The sequence below is a fragment of the Triticum dicoccoides genome, chromosome 4A, assembly GCF_002162155.2.
Source record: "Triticum dicoccoides isolate Atlit2015 ecotype Zavitan chromosome 4A, WEW_v2.0, whole genome shotgun sequence".
In the NCBI taxonomy this organism is placed as follows: domain Eukaryota; kingdom Viridiplantae; phylum Streptophyta; class Magnoliopsida; order Poales; family Poaceae; genus Triticum; species Triticum dicoccoides.
Window position 1 is genome coordinate 373608405 of NC_041386.1, and position 16304 is coordinate 373624708.

Here is a 16304-nt window from a genome sequence, read left to right on the forward strand (position 1 = left end):
CCACCGAGCAATCCGCCTGTTTGTTGTTCTTCTGTTTTCATTCAGAGCAGTTCGGGAAGATGGTTCATCCACAACCAAACCCATCCAACATCGCCTATCAATTGTAGTTTAGCTGGTTAACCATACTTGTGCAAATCCAGGGGGTCCTGGGTTTGAAACCCAGCTCTCCCCTTTTCCCTTTGTTTTTATATTTCTTTTGCCTGCACACACACACATCAGCCGCCTTGGTTAATTCCACTTGTGCACTTGCACAACACTTTGAATCCGCCATGTGTATGTTTTTTTCCTATCCTATGAGATTTAGCATTTATTCATTTTCTGCATGAATCTCAGTCCTTGTGCCATCTCGTGTAAAAAACAAACGGTTCCCTCTAGTTAGGGTTTTTCTGCTCTTGGCGGCGACTTCCGTCGTTCTTGAGATCATACTATTTCCCTCCACTGTTTACTGCCCTGAGGGATCGGTTCGGGACGAGCAAGGGGCGATCTAGCATCGCCACCCGGCCTTGGTTGATTTTCTCACGAGGGAAGTGCTCGGCGGCTAGGGTTTGTCCCACAAGTTACCCGGTAGTCACTGTCGGGTAAGGATCTCAGAGATGGCGACGCAGGATGCCGGCGGATCGAGGGTGGCCGATAGATATTCGTCGACAAGCGAGCTTGAGAGTTTGATGGTAGAGCTGGGGCTCCAGGAGGAGGAGCTGGATGATGTGGTCGTATATGAGGACGTTGTTCCTCTCGATGTGACTAGATGGATGGCAGTAGCTAGAGTTCACATCGACAAACCATATAGTCAAGGATTGTTCTTCAAGGACATGAGAGCTGCTTGGGATCTTGCGCAAGACGTGACGTTCAAGCCTTTGGAAGCAAATATGTCTACTCTGAAATTTAATTGTCTAGGCGATTGGGAGTGACTAATGCAAGATGGCCCGTGGAACTTCAGAGGGCATGTTGTGGTCATAACAGAGTATGATGGAATAACCCAACCATCTAAAGTGAAGCTTGATACGATCGATATATGGATCTAGATCCATGATGCGCCAACTCTGTTTGCACATTTAGTCCCTTTACTTGTGGCTAAGGTAGGGGATGTGCTGTTCCCAAAGAAAGAATCACATGCTTTCATGGGAAATTTTTACTGGGTCTGGGTCAAGATCAATGTCCACAAACCCCTCAAGAACGCAGTCTCGCTGGTTAGGTACTCAAAGAGACAGATCTACAGGGTGAAATATGAACAATTACCTGATTGGTGTAGTTTGTGGATATTTGGGTCATGTTTTTAAGGAACACGAGGATGGATACACCCCAAATCTGCTATTGTTTTGCGAGATATATGTGCATCATGGTCAATGCGATTGGGACGGGGCCCTGGTGCTAAGCAAGTATGCAGTGGAGGCAGAAGAGGTGGCCGGTGCGACGGCAACAGGAACACGGGGAAGGAGGACTTTGGGGCGGCCGATCAAAGGAAGAAGAGGACCAAAGAGACTTATCTGCTGGTACTGTTATGGAGAACGTGAAGAGGAAGAGTGTTGACAAACCGGACCTGGGAAGGATTACCAAGTGGAAGGGCGATCAGCAAGCAGTAGAACTTGGGGCAAATCAGCTGGCTATTGCTTCAGTAGGGAATAATGTGGTTAGCCCATCCCCAAAGAGGGACCCAAAGAGGACTAAGGTGGGAACAAAAGGCAATGAAGGTGTGAATATCTCGAAGAATTTGGCGGGCTCCTTCGAGGGGCACCATCGAGATCAATGAGAGCGCTATGTTGGAACTGTCACGGTGTGGTCAACCCCGCGACAGTCCAAGAACTTCACGAGTTCGCGAGGAAATTTGCCCTTACCCTTTTATGCATTGTTGAAACACAAATAGAAGGTTCTAGGGTAGAAGCTTTAGCAAGTACTCTGGGTTATGATAGAGCTTATGTAGTTGATAGTCAAGGTAGAAGTGGTGGAATATGACTTTTTTGGAATAATGAAATAACAATTGATATTTTGGGTTATTCTGGTTATCATCTTGATGTTTCAGTTCAGGAAGAAGGTCATGATAAATGGAGGTTAACTTGTGTGTACGGTGAGGCGCAGAGCCACTTAAGACACCAAACATGGAATGTGCTAAAGAATATCAGTACTACGAGCTTTCTTCCTTGGATGTGCTTTGGTGAATTTAATGAAGTGTTACGTTAGGAAGAACAAGATGGTGTTGGTAGACGCAGCAATGCTCAAATGCAGGCTTTCGGGGATGCTATAGACATTTGCATGCTGCTGGATATTGGGTACAAAGGGCGGTTTTGGACCTTTGAGAAAAAGGTAGCTGGAGGATCTTATACAAGGTGCATATTGGATAGGGCACTAGCTGATGCAAAATGGATGGCCCGCTTTCCATTGGCTAACCTTGAACATTTTTTGGCAGCAACCTTGGATCATGGCCCCATATACCTTAATCTCGGTCGAGACTTGAAAAATACCATCAATAACACCTTCCGCTATGAGACCATGTGGGAGAAACATGATGGGCTATGTGATATAGTTCATTCGGAATGGACGGCGGCCGGGCTGTGCGGCACTATACAAGAGTTGCAGGAGAAACCATCGAGTGTGTACAAGGGTTTAACAAACTGGAGTAAACAGTCCTTCATAAGCGTCCATAATGAGATCAAAGTTTTGAAAAAAGAGCTGGAGAAGCTCCGTGGAGATCCTTTGAGAATTGTACCAAAACATGCAGAACTAAAGATAAATGAGAGGTTATAATGTGGAGGCAGAGAGCATGCATTGACTGGCTCTCATCGGGAAACAAAAATACAATGTTTTTCATCTCCGTGCTACTTTGAGGAGGAAAAAGAACATGATCCAAGCCCTATAGAATTCTCCTTGTGTGCATGTTCAGGACCCAACGGAGCTAAAGGCTATGGCGAACAATTTTTATGAGGAGTTGTATGCATCGGAGGGAGTGCAGGGAGTGGAGGACTTTATTAACCATGTACCGTGTAAACTGACACCGGACATGAATTCAAAACTATGTGCACCTTATACAGCTGATGAAGTCAAATGTGCTCTTTTCCAAATGTTCCCTACAAAGGCACCGGGGCTAGACGATTTTCCTGCTCAATTTTATTAGAAACACTGGGATGTGTGGGGGGAAGATGTTACCAATATTGTTCTCCGGATAGTAAGGGGGAGGAGAGCCCTGAATGCATCAACAAAACTATATTGGTTTTAATCCCCAAGGTGATGAACCCCACTTTTCTATCTCAATTTAGACCTATCAGTTTATGCAATGTGTTATACATGATAGCGTCATAGGTGGTGGCAAATAGATTGAAGCTTATATTGCTAGATATTATCTTGGAGGAGAAGTCGGCCTTCGTCCCTGGAAGACTGATAACTGACAACATTATTTTTGATTGTGAGTGTCTGCATTACATGAAACATACCAAGTCGAAGAACAACAACTTTTGTGCTCTGAAGTTGGACATGATGAAAGCATATGATAGAATTGAGTGGTCCTATTTGAGCGCCATAATGACGAAACTTGGCTTTGCTCTTCCATGGATTGATACAGTCATGGCCATGGTTTCGTCTGTTTCTTTCTCAGTTCTTTTCAACGGGGGAAAACATGAGGTATTTAAGCCATCCAGAGGGATTCGACAGGGAGATTCAATCGCCCTTACCTTTTCTTGATTGCAGCAGAAGGCCTCTCGTGCTTCCTGAGATCCAGTACTCGGTCGTCACTTCGTGCAGGTATCAAGGTGGCTCCGACGGCGCCGGCTGTAAACCATCTTTTATTTGCAGATGATAGCCTATTGCTTTTCGAGTCAAGTGTGGAGGGTGCAGATCAAGTATCAAACCTACTGAATACTTATTGCAGTGCATCAGGGCAGAGAATAATTCATGCGAAGTCTTCCATATTCTTTAGTAAAGGGTGTCCGCAAAATATGAGGGATGGAGTGAAGAAGAGTCTCAGTGTGTAGAATGAATCCTTAAGTGAACGATTTGGGTATGCCCACTGATGTTGGACACTCCAAGAATGGCACGTTCAAATATCTATGGGACAGAGTGTGGGAAAAACTAAGAGGATGGATGGAAAAACTCTTGTCAGCTGTCGAGAAGGAGGTGCTCATCAAAGCGGTTGCACAGGCGATCCCAGTATATTCGATGTCCTGCTTTAGGCTACCCAGGGGAGAATGTGAGACTGTAACCTCCATCATCCGTCAGTTCTAGTGGGGAAGCAAGAGAGGCAGATGAAAGCCAACATGGGTAGCTTGGGATGTGATGATTAGACCAAAATATATGGGAGGCCTCGGTTTTAGAGATTTTGAGCTTTTTAACTTGGCTCTCCTTGCCAGGCAAGCGTGGAGAAGTATGACGGATGCTGATTCGTTGAGTGCAAGAATCCTGAAGTCATTCTATTACCCGGATGTCTCATTATTAGATGTGGTTCTTGGGTCACACCCATCTCATATTTGGAGGGCGATAATTGACAGGTGTGATGTTATGTCTCAGGGCATTATTCACGGAATTGGAGATGGTGAATCCACTAATATTTGGATACATAACTGGATCCCGAGGGAAGTTTTAAACGCCCCATTATGTCCCTGGTGCAAAACCCACCGCAACGGGTGGCTGAGCTGATTGAGGCCACCACGGCATCTTGGCGGGACAACCTGGTGAGACCTGTGTTTACACCTTTTGATGCAGAAGAAATCTTGAAGATTCCCTTATGCACTAGACGTGTGGAAGATTTATGGGCGTGGAGCGAGGAGCCTTGACGCAACTTTACGGTGGGGTTGGCTTACAGAATGATGGTGAGTACTAAGGTTGGGAGGTAAAATTGGTTGGAAGGACTAGAAGGATCTTCCAATACCAATACTGAAAGCAAGGAGTGGAACTCGATTTAGAGAATGCAAGTCCCTTCCAAGATCAAGTTGTTCATATGGCGCCTCGCTAGGCACTCGATCCCAGCGGGAGAGGTTCTTCATCATCGAAACATGGCGACTATAGCGGCCTGTTAGTTATGTGGTGTGCATGACACGTGGAAACATGCGTTACTGGACTGACCCATGTCGCGTAGCACGTGGGCGCTATCATCTGAAGTAGTCCTTGATCAGTTGAGTATGGTACAACATGAAAATACGAAGAGATGGATTTTCACGATGCAGGAAAAGTTGAAAGCTGATGAGTTTGTCCAACTAGTGGTGACTCTCTGGGCCATCTGGAGTGCTCGCAGGAAAGCCATACATGAAGGAATTTTTCAGAGCCCTCATGCGATCCATAGCTTCATCGGGTCTTACCTATCGGAGCTGGAAATGATCATGTCAAAGAGCTCGAGCAAAGGGGTTGCAATGGCGAGGAGACGACAATGATGGCTGGCACCGCCCCGAGGTTACATGGAAATTAATGTTGATGCAACTTTTGGATGGGGGGTCGGTACAGCTGAGTTGGAGCAATTTACAAAGATCAAGGAGGAGTTTTTTCTAGGGTTGTCAGCAATTGTATTCACCAGAATAGGAGATCCTTCAATCCTAGAAGCTTTGGCGATCAGAGAGGCTCTTGCCCTAGCAAATGACATGAATTTACAAACCATTCATGTGGCCTCAGACTGCAAGGGGTTTATCGAGGAGATCCAGAAGGGAAGTGCGACCATCTACGACGCAATTATTTAGGAAATAAAACTTCATTTAGTTTCTTTTACTTCTTGTAATATAGTCCATGAATTTAGGAGCTCAAACTTTGAAGCTCACAATATTGCGAAGCATGCTTTTTCCTTGGGACCCGGCCGCCATGTTTGGTTATGTCACCCCGGAGGAATTCCCTTCATCCCCATAAACATTGTGACGACTTGAATAAAAGCTTCATGAGATTGCCTCAAAAAATATTCATTTCCTGCACATTCACATTAATGCCATCATTTTGAATTGTTAATAACTTAATATCCATGGATCCAAATTAAACAACTTATATATGTAAAATGCTTAGAATTTTGTATAGATTCACAATATCCAAGTTTCATCCATGTTTAGACTGTTTAAAATTGCTCCGGATTAAATTCATATCCAAATAACCGTAGCTCCGGATTAAATGAACTTTATATGTAAATGGGGTAGAAAAATGCATAGATTAACTTGGTGCACTTTATTTTTTTGTTTAACAACATCAAAATTGTGTTTAGGCAGAACAGTACCAAATTCAAAATGTGCCTAAGGGGATTTTCTGGAATTGTTGTTTGTTGTTTCCGGCCTCATTTAAACTTGCCTAGATAGGTAGTTTACATGTGCTTCACCTCTTGACATGTTAACCAAAATTTAATATTGATGGGTAGCATGAACGAGAGTGAACTAAATATTTGAATGTGGTGTTTCACTAATATGCAACTCGTTGCATATTGAGCTCCACTTAATTTGTAGTTTTGTTTGTTGCACTTTGCCATACCATGCCTCATTAAAATGGACATGCATCATACTTGGTTGGGCATCATGTCATGTTATGCTTGGTTGTTTACTATGTTGTTTGCTCCTTTTCGGTTGTGCTTCTTCTTGATAGTTCCAGTTCAGTTGCGATTGTGAGGATCCGTTCGACTATGTTGGTTCATCTACTTCATGGATTCGGTCTTCTTCCTAGCGGGATTTCAGGCAAGATGACCATTACCCTGGATACCACTACTATCTTTACTTTGCTAGATGTCTCGATGCTATTGCTATGTCGCTCTACCTACCACTTGTTTGTCAAGCATCCCAAATTGCCATGATAAGCCTCTAACCTTTTCCACCTTCCCAGCAAACCGTTGTTTCGATAAGTTACGACTTTGCTCAGCCCCCACTACTAGGGAAAACCTTATACACAGAACTTTAGTAGTAGCACGTGTTAAAAAAGCACGCTGGTGCTAAGTAGCAGTAGCGCGCTGATGTAAACGGCGCTACAGATACAGTTGTAGCAGTAGTGCGCGTGAAGATAAAAGCGCTACTACTAAAATTCAAATGGCTTAGCCGATAGGCTACACATAGTTGTAGCGATCTACGTCAAACCGTGCTACCGCTACTGCTAAAGGAAATAAAATTAAATGGAAAGCAAATAGAAAAGTAAATGAAAATGAAAGAAATGGAAAAAGGTGAAAGGAAAAAAATAAAATGTAAATAAAAATAAATTAAAAAAGATAAAAAAAGAGAGAAAGGAATAGCAGTAGCATGTATCGAGGAACGCGCTGTAGCTAGCATAGCAGTAGCGCACTTCCTGGAATGCGCTACTGCTACTTCTGACTTAACCGCGCGGTTCGTTCTTCCCCACGGCCACTTCCCCCAAATCCAACTCCTTCGCTGTCGCCGCTGCCATTGCCCGTCGGCCGCCGCGCGCTCTCCCGTCGCTCTCCACACACCCTCGACACCGCCCCGACCCCGGATTCGACGCCGCCCCCGACACCGACCTCGACGCCGCCCCCGACCTCGACGCCTCTGTCGACCCTGACCTCGACGCCGCCTGCCCCTCCCTCGCCACAGGCACCCGAGGTGAGCACACCTGCTCCTCCCCCTCCCCTACCTCTGCCTAGGGTTCTTCAAATTTTAGTTGCGTCAAATTAGTTAGGGTTCATCTATGGGTGGAAACGAATCGGATGCAGATGTTATCAGATACTGATGCGGCTCGGATGTTTTCTTAGATGATGAATAAACACTATTATAATGCATAATAAAACGAGTAAAATTTGACCACTTATTTCACTTTTATGTTGGATAATTGGAATATACGCTACCACTTTCCACCCCTAGGTTCATCAAATTAGATGGTAATTAGGGTAGTAGTTCCTAGGTACTAATTAGTTAGTAAGAACTAGGTACTAGTTTATTTATATTTATAGTAAGCTTATTTTTAGTAAGAACTAGTTGAATTAATAGAACTAGTTGAACATGTCACATTTGTTGTTATTTTTTTAGTTAAAGCAATTTTTCCCGCATCGACGTCGACGATTCCTATCCCGCATCCTCGTCGTCGACTCGGCGGAGGACACCTGCTTGACCAGATGGGCCATGTCCGGAACTGGGGTCCGCCGGGCTGGTACTGGGAGGCGCTACCTACCGGGGGGCGCAACTTGGTGAGGAGCCAGCCCATCATTCACCCGAACCTTCTTTGGTGGCGGTCGCGTGGGCCAGTGACGGTGTAGAGGCTTGAGGACCCCGCGGAGGTGGTACGTCACTGTGTCAGCAAGGAGGACGCGCACGTCCATTGCTACTTGTTTGCGTTGGAGCACAGGTTCTCCAATACCTGGCAGGTTTTCCAGGGATCTCATTGGAGCTATGATCCTGTGATGGTTCCTTCTCTTTTGGTGTCCACCGCCCGCGCCGATACCCATTGTGCGCTAGGGTTTTAGTTGTATTAGTGATGTTATATCTATGATACTATTCGGGATGTATTAGTGATAATATTTGATGATGTATGAACGCATAAGATGATTTAATTTTGCTTATTGAATGCATGCTAATTTGAATACTTATTTATTTTATGATTTGGTTTTGCCTATTGAATGCTCATGTCAATATGATTCCTATAAGATATTTTGAAATGTATATCTTGTGTTGCTCAAATAGGATATGTGCTTGCCCAAGTGGCCGGTCATGTTTGCAGGTTACACCTTCGAGTGTTCTATGTTTTGCCGGAGTGTTGATTCATTTCCGTTCCGGCAAATTTCAGGCCCTCGATATGTTCTATTTTAGCAAAGGTCATGCCGGATTTTTCCATGAATTTTGGCATGACTTGTGCCAGAATATGTAGGAAATATCAAGTGTCCTGGATTTGTGTGTTGAGTATCCTGGTAGATGCCTTTGATCGATTTTCAATTAATGTTTCAACTATGAACATAGGAAATGTCTGATGGTGAGAAGGATTTCGGTATTTGCAAATACTGCGAAGACGAGCGCGGCCTATGCGACAGAATCTTCCAAGATGATGATAGGCTCTTCAGCATCAAGCTGGACAAGAACTTCGAAGTGGATACAGTAAGTCACAACGACAAGTCTTTTTTCGTATTTAAGCATGACATCTGTTTCATTTGCTTCAACTTATAATTTATTTACTTTACTATTCTACTAGCGTATCCCCTGCCATGCAAGAGTTTTTGTCTTGGATAAGATAGGTTTCAGTCCTACGAAAACTACTATGGAGGTAAAGAGAGTTTACTTAAAGACCGAGCATGGTTATACTTTTCACGCAAAATTATACAGCGTAGACACCTACACCTATTTTGAATGCAAAACTTGGCAAGCATTATGCAAGACTTATGCATTTGAGCCTGATATGGTTATCACCTTTGATATTTGTCTGGAAGATGATATTGAATGTAATATCGACATCTGGGTCGATGTGCAGACGCCTCCAGTTATACCATTATATGAGTTTCTCAACCATATTTATGTCTTCGATATTGTTTATTCAAAAATAGTTGATAACTAATTTCTATTGACAACTTATTTTCATTCCAGCAAACATGTCCGGCGCTTGGTAGACATGACCGTCTAATGTCCCGGGGCTGAACTAAACTGCGAGGAGATAGGTCATTATGTTTCATGGCTTGAGGATCTTCATACTGTCAAGACAAATTATTTTCCTAGACTTAAAAATCTTAGTACTCAAAATGTGCGACCAATAGTGTTCGTATTGAACTACAGTCACATCTATTTAGGAAAGATGGTAAAATGTTTACTATTTGTCCTTAGTGAATCTTTTGTATATATTATTTTTAACCTAAACTTCATTGCTAAGTATGTTACTATACGATGTTCTTCAACAGGGACTCCCGATGAATGTTGTGCCTCATTGGACCAAGAGTAAATGTCGCATGAGAATGATTAGCTTACGGACAAGACATCCTACAATGAACTTTAATGCATTCAGGATTTCTAAAAACGAGGAATGCTTAATAGTGAAAGACTGGAGCAAAATTGTGAACGATCACAGAGAAGTACTAGGGGGCAGCAATCAGAAGCGCAGCCCATGATTAGGAGACATGTTCATCAACATGCTCCAACATGATGAAGTAGGAGTGCTACACATGTTTTATGCTATTTTACCGAGAGCTGTAGCAGTGATTAGCTAGCTAGAAATGAGTTATGATGATCAAATAGCTAGTGTTAGTGGTAATGACTATGATGATTATTATTAGCTACTGCTGGTGGTGATTAGATAGCTACCACAGCTAGTGTTGGTGGTGATTAGCTAGCTAGAATGAGTTTGAAGATGATGATGTGTGCTTTTGACATGCACCACATGTTGCCTCCACTTGAACCTAATCCACCTTTATTTGACACACTGTTATGGACATATTTAAAACTATACAGAGGCTAGCCAACTCGCTTGGAAAATGCTCCCCCGATCGCGTCCTTCGTTGGCCCTTCGATGCTGGTCAGCGCGGTCTTTTTTTTCGCTCCTGGCCGTTGGATCCTCGCTGGGAATTCACCTGTGCCATTTTCACCGCATGGTAGATCCTGGACGGGGTATGACATGTGGGCTCAGGCTAGCTCCGATTGGCTGGGTGCTAGTTTTTCGGATGCGCGGGGCAGCCTCTCCTGCCGCGCCGCATGCGCGCGCTCGCGTCGTGGAGACGCGCGGGCCTGTGGTTGGGCGTGGGCGTGAACCGTAGCCCCCCAGTGCCCAGCCGCCACACCCCTGACCCCTCCCTCCTCACTCCCTCGCCACACTGTCGCACCATCTCCCTCCTCCCTCCTCCCTCGTCACCAGCCGCCGCAACAGGGGATTTGCGGCCCCTCCATCATCACCAGCCGCAGCACCAGGAGATTTGCCGCCGCCGAGATCCAGCGCCTTGCAAGGTCCTCGGGTCAGCCTTGTCGCGCCCGCCACTCTGTCGACCAGATCTGTGCCCTTGACTCCCTCTTCTCTCGCGTCGCGCGGTGCCTGCTGCTCCACCATGTCGAGCAGCGCGAGCATCAAGCAATGGCTGATGCCAAGGTGAGCTTCCCCTCGGCTCCTCTCTCTCTCTCTCTCTCTCTCACCATCACACGATAATCTCCTCCTGATCTTGCTATTTGTGCATAATGCATCTCCATATGGCATTGATGTTCTTTCGATTTGCAGGCATGTCAAGATCAAGGATATTTAAACTTGTTTCTTTGATTGATGAAAGATTTCAGATCCTTCTGTAGATGAATTTCTGGTCTAAGATACATGGTGTTAATTGTCCCAAAGATGGAACGATTTGTTCCACGGAATTTATCTCCTTAGTTGCATTCCATTTACAGGTAAAGTGAGATTGTTACCTCTGTTTGTTTTTCCGTTTAAACTTCATGATTGGAGAATGGATATTAGCTTAGCTGCTGTATGGAATTTTTCATTAGAGGGGCCTAGGCTGAGACTTAATACTTAATTACTTTCTGTTTGAACAAAAGAAAAAGTGCACCTATGAATTGTAAAATGTGGAGTGCAAACCCGACATCCTCCAATATTACCTTATTTGGTGCTGATTTCCATCTTCCAGTTCATGTTCATGGCCTTGCTGTGGTTGCACGGTGGTTCGTGGGGAACAGGAGCAAATACCTTTGCTACAACCAAGGTCTTGACAAACCAGTCAGGGAGAGATAGGTTCGGTGAGTCATTTTACCCTTTGTTTACCCCTTTCAGATTAGCAGAGAAGAAGGATCTTTTTTTATTCCCTTTTGATTTCCTCTCTTGTTTGACTGGAACCTTTTTTCATAGTTTTGCAGGGGTTGTTATGTTCTGTCCCCCGTGGTAAGTTTGCTAGGCAGCGGCTTACTCCTCTCTTGTTTTTTTAGTTTTGACCACGATATCGAAATTACATCTGGTCGATGGTGTCAAGTTTAGGCAGGTACCATCAGCATTTTGTGAAGATTGCCATCGTCTAAATTTTATTGCAGCATGATGCATATGTAATAAGGAATTTGGTGTTTGAGAAGCATCACCGGAAGTTGGTATGCTAATATCTCAATTGGCAAGATAAAAGGACCATACTTCTTACCTTCCAGTCATTTTAATATGATAGGAATGCAAGTATGTACTAAGTAGAAAAGATGGTTGAATTTGGTGCCCTGCATTTACACGACTAGGTGTTATTCAGTTTTTTTTTCCTTTGACGGCTCTGAGTACAAATTGGAGCTTGTTGGGTACAAAATGTTTCCAAGATTAGTTCAGGATCAGAATTCTTGTCATGTTGTCCAGATATTGCTCTAAGAGTTTCCTAGAATTAGTTTAGGATCAGAGTTATTGTCATGTTGTCTAGATATTGCTCTGAAGATTCCAAACGTACTTTTCTGGTTGCTTGGTTATAATTTTTGCCCCCCAAAGGGAAGCTTTGGCCAGCTTCTTGCTAGAATATTATCATAAGGCTTGATTAATTTAGAACATACCTTTGTCTTTTCACTCTTATTTTATTTTAATAGTTATTTGACATGCTGTAAACTGTTTCTTTTATTTTTCCAGGAAGAAATAGAAGTTGAGGGGAAGCTATTGCATGCTGGAAAATCAGTTGGTGTTGTCAATGTTGGTTTCAAGAAAAGGACTGGCAAATTGATGCTCAGGCACGTCATACAAAGTACTTGTATCTAGCAGATTGCGAGGATTCCCTTCTGTTGTAAAATAAAAACTTGGTTATATGTTGCATCTCAAAATCAAGATGTTGATTCAAGAAGAGAAAGGAGCTGTCGGCGTGCCATGGTGAGCGTCCTTGTCCCGGAGCATGTAGTTTATCAGTATAAAGTAATGGGTAACAATGTTTTCTCATACATATGATTCTGAAGTAATAGAGAGCAGGAAGTGGTAGGCTTAATTTCAGTTAGATAAATAGGTGTACTGCAGCATCATATATTTAGGTAATCCCTTGTAGTTTTCTTTCCAGGTTCATGCTTTATACATCATGTATATATGCCAGCCAGGGAGGTGGATGGTCTCCGCTGCGTCGTGAGCGCCGTCGCCGCCTCTGCGACCACCTTGCTCCGCATAGTAGCATGTGTGAGGAATCGGGGACAAGCGACCACGAGAAGATGGCGTCGGCGGCAACGGCAATGCGCATGTTGCGCGAAGCCTGGTAAGATGGGCGCGGCCTCTCCGCAGGCATTTCAGGATGGCGTGCCCGACGGCTTGGAACGCGCGCGCCCGGCGCACAGGAGGTGTGTCTTGGAGCACGCCGGCGGCAACATGCACCATGAGGTCCCGGAGCAGCCCAACCAGTACAGGAGGAACCCTGCCATTCCATCCTCACCTCTGGTCACAGGTAATCCCCTTCCAGTTCTGAGCAATTTTGTGCATCACAATTTTGTGTGGTACGTTTGTTTTTACCTATTCCAGTTCCGAGCCTTACTTGTTCATATGGTTTCAATTGCCGTCTCTCATGTGACGTTGAGAAAATCACATGTATATGCGTATTTTTTCCTCTGTACCCTGATTTATCTTAGTCCTTATGTCAAAGATACTGGATGTAGTAACAGGTCGACGTACTAACAAATGCAAAGAGAATGGACCTCCTCTTGATTAGCTCAAGAGGACCTGTATAGTGGCTTCATGTAATTTCTTGATTTCCCATAATGATTTTGCTGGCAATTTGTCAGTGTATTTCTAGCTGAAATTGCATGTATATCTTACAAATTTACATTGCAACAAATTAATAAGGAGTATAGAAGCATTTGCATCTATCTAACATATTTGTATGGTATGTTTCAAAAAGCTCAAGGTTAGATATGTACTGCTGTATGAGGCTATCATTAGGATGGAAGACAATTAATGTTAAAATATTGTTTGAATTTCCTTCTTTCTGTAAACGGCAATACAAGCTATGTTTGCGCCATGATTCTATTACAATTTTTTTAACAACTGACAATTAACGACATATCAAATGTTCCGTATTGAAATGGATCATTTTGTCAGGTTCGGTTTAGTAGGTCATAATTGTTTTATTCTACGACAGGATTAATTTTGTTTATACTGTAACCTGTTCAAGGATTGACGAGTTTTCGAACCCTACGATCTTTGCACACTAAGGTTCAGCTGTGTTCTTTGTGAAATATACGTCCTGCAAGTCTCATGTGTCTTGCGTTGTTTTCGCTATCCAAGCTACAGGCTTTTGATATACTCAAAATGAGATTCTTTATATGGCGGGAGCTATACACATGATCGGTTGTTCATCATTTCAAGTTTGACTTATTATTAGTTGATTACCTGCTTCTATGCGGTGAACAAATGAGTAAGCAGTTTTAGTTGATAAAGGTGTAGGCAGCACATCTTTTTTGCTCCATTTTTTGGTTTATAAGTCAAGGTTGTTTAGCCTCTGAATATCTTAATTGTAAAACAGTTTTGATGCAATTTTTGAACCATTCAGTCTGTTTTGTTCGTGCAGTTCATGGTACCACATCTGCATGCTACATCTTGTGTAGATTTGGCTACCACATTATATTATGTTTCACTTTGCTCCGTCAAAGTTTCAGTAAAAAAATGAATTGAACATCTTTTTGTAGACATACAAAAATGGTCCTGCATTTTTTACATCGCCCTGAGATCCAATTCAAACTATATTTTCTGCCTAAACTGTTGCATACCTATGAGATCATGGGATAACTCAGACACGAGCCGGTGTCCAGTGCGCAGTTGGGTGCATTATTTCGTGACATCCAGTGCTAACTGTTTAATGCTGAGTAATCAAATATATTCCATGAAGTGCTTCTTGGTATTTTACAACCGTTTACTCTGAATTCTGGTCTTCATGCCTTCAGACAATTTTCAGGTTGCTTTTCCATGATTTCAAATAACTTATACTGCGCTCGGGGCATATCTAGATCTAGCACAGAAGAGATGTGTTTCTTGAAGACCCGAACAATGACAATACTAACAGGATTGATTTTAATAATGCCAGTACTGCTCCATAAAATAAACATAGAACTACAAAGCTCGTGTTCACTCCTGCAAAAAAAAATTCGTAACAGTTAATTCTGCTGTAGTTGTAGATGTACATCCTTTATTCTCACAACAGTTAATTCTAAGGCCATTCATATCGTTGCAGATTTTGCCTATTCTCTGAGATGGATGATGATGAGCGGTGCAACCGAAAATTCAGAGCTGGGCTTTACACACTTCAGTGGGTAAGTGAAGTTCCAGTTTTTCTTCTGTACCCTATTACTGCTCTGTTGTACAGAGAGCAGTGAGTTTATATTAGCTAAATGTTAGATTGGAATGCAGGAGTAGCATGACAACACCAAGGTAGAGACCTGAAGAGAAGCAAGGGGATGGACCAAGGAAACTAGAACTGTGTTGTCGTGATCTGGGTCGTGTCGTCTTCGTCCATCTCCATGGAGGCATATATACATATGTTAGGTATAGGAAAGGAGGCCGTCTCCATGGAACTCTGACTGATGTGTAATGTCCTCATAGGACTGGACCGTTTACAGAGGGAGTACTTGAAAATAGATTCTTTATATATTGTTTGGTTCCATCACCCGCATAACCTAATTAGCAATTTGGTATCTAAAGAGTGTAGTGTAACCATTGTGCTTGCTGCAGTTTTACTTTAGTGTTGAAATGTTTTTGTTGGCTTGTTCTGTACTACGAAATATTTTTGTTTTCTCAGCCATTGTTTTCTAAATCCTATCAGCATATTACCTGATATGACCTTTGAAGTTTCTGTTTTATAACGAGCTTTGCACCGGTCAACTTGAGTATGGTATGGTTTATTCTTTTCTGTTGCGGCTATTCGAGAGAAATTTAGAGCTCCACAACCTTCTGAAGACTTAGCATAGATGAAACAATCAATCAGTTGAGATGCATCACATGATCTTTTTCTCTTGACATTTATGGGTATTGAACCCATAGATCAGCTTATCAATGGAACTCTTATCGGGTTGAGAAGGTGTCACAAAAACTAAAGAGAAGTTTAACATGGTCCCTGATTAACTCTTACCTTCTTACCTATTATGTGAAGGGGGTAAGAAGGACCTTGTTAAAATTAGCGAAAACTAAAAAACAGGGCGATTAGCTAAGGAAAGAAGCTAAGAAGCATCAGGAAGGACTTTTAGGATGGTACCGCGGTCAAATGCATCCTAGGATAGGTACTTTAAGAATTATGGTGTGTTCTTCTCCTTTTTTGTTTACCTTAGCCACATAGGTTAGCCTCAATTTATTATTATCCTTCTGTTTAGAGTAGATGCTTCCATTAGAACTGATATCCATAGGGTCAGTTTGAGATCCTCTCATGCTCAACCATCGCACTGACCTAAGACACCATCGATTCTCAATCAAAACAATGTCAGCTTATAAATAACCATTGGAATAACTGCAGAAATTTACTTCCATATGAGTGCATCCCTAAATAGAAAGGATCG

At 43.0% G+C, this 16304-nt stretch overlaps 1 protein-coding gene across 12 annotated transcripts; it reads left to right on the top strand.

Moving 5' to 3' along the window:
- The first annotated feature begins 10587 nt into the window (after window positions 1–10587).
- LOC119285950 lies at window positions 10588–15531 on the top strand. Of its 12 annotated transcripts, XR_005140070.1 has the most exons (8): window positions 10596–10935; window positions 11062–11225; window positions 11462–11570; window positions 11680–11712; window positions 12421–12654; window positions 12836–13210; window positions 14990–15068; window positions 15166–15531. XR_005140070.1 is itself a non-coding variant. In XM_037565277.1 (6 exons), exons 3-6 carry the CDS (start codon window positions 12593–12595, stop codon window positions 15188–15190), a joined length of 516 nt encoding a protein of 171 aa, XP_037421174.1. In that variant the 5' UTR covers window positions 10590–10935; window positions 11062–11225; window positions 11462–12592; the 3' UTR covers window positions 15191–15531. The 12 variants fall into 12 exon arrangements, 4 of the variants coding, with proteins under 4 accessions (XP_037421174.1, XP_037421176.1, XP_037421177.1 ...); XR_005140068.1 differs by having other exon boundaries at window positions 10589–10935; window positions 11680–12654; XR_005140069.1 differs by having other exon boundaries at window positions 10591–10935; window positions 11462–11912.
- Window positions 15532–16304: the final 773 nt, after the last annotated feature.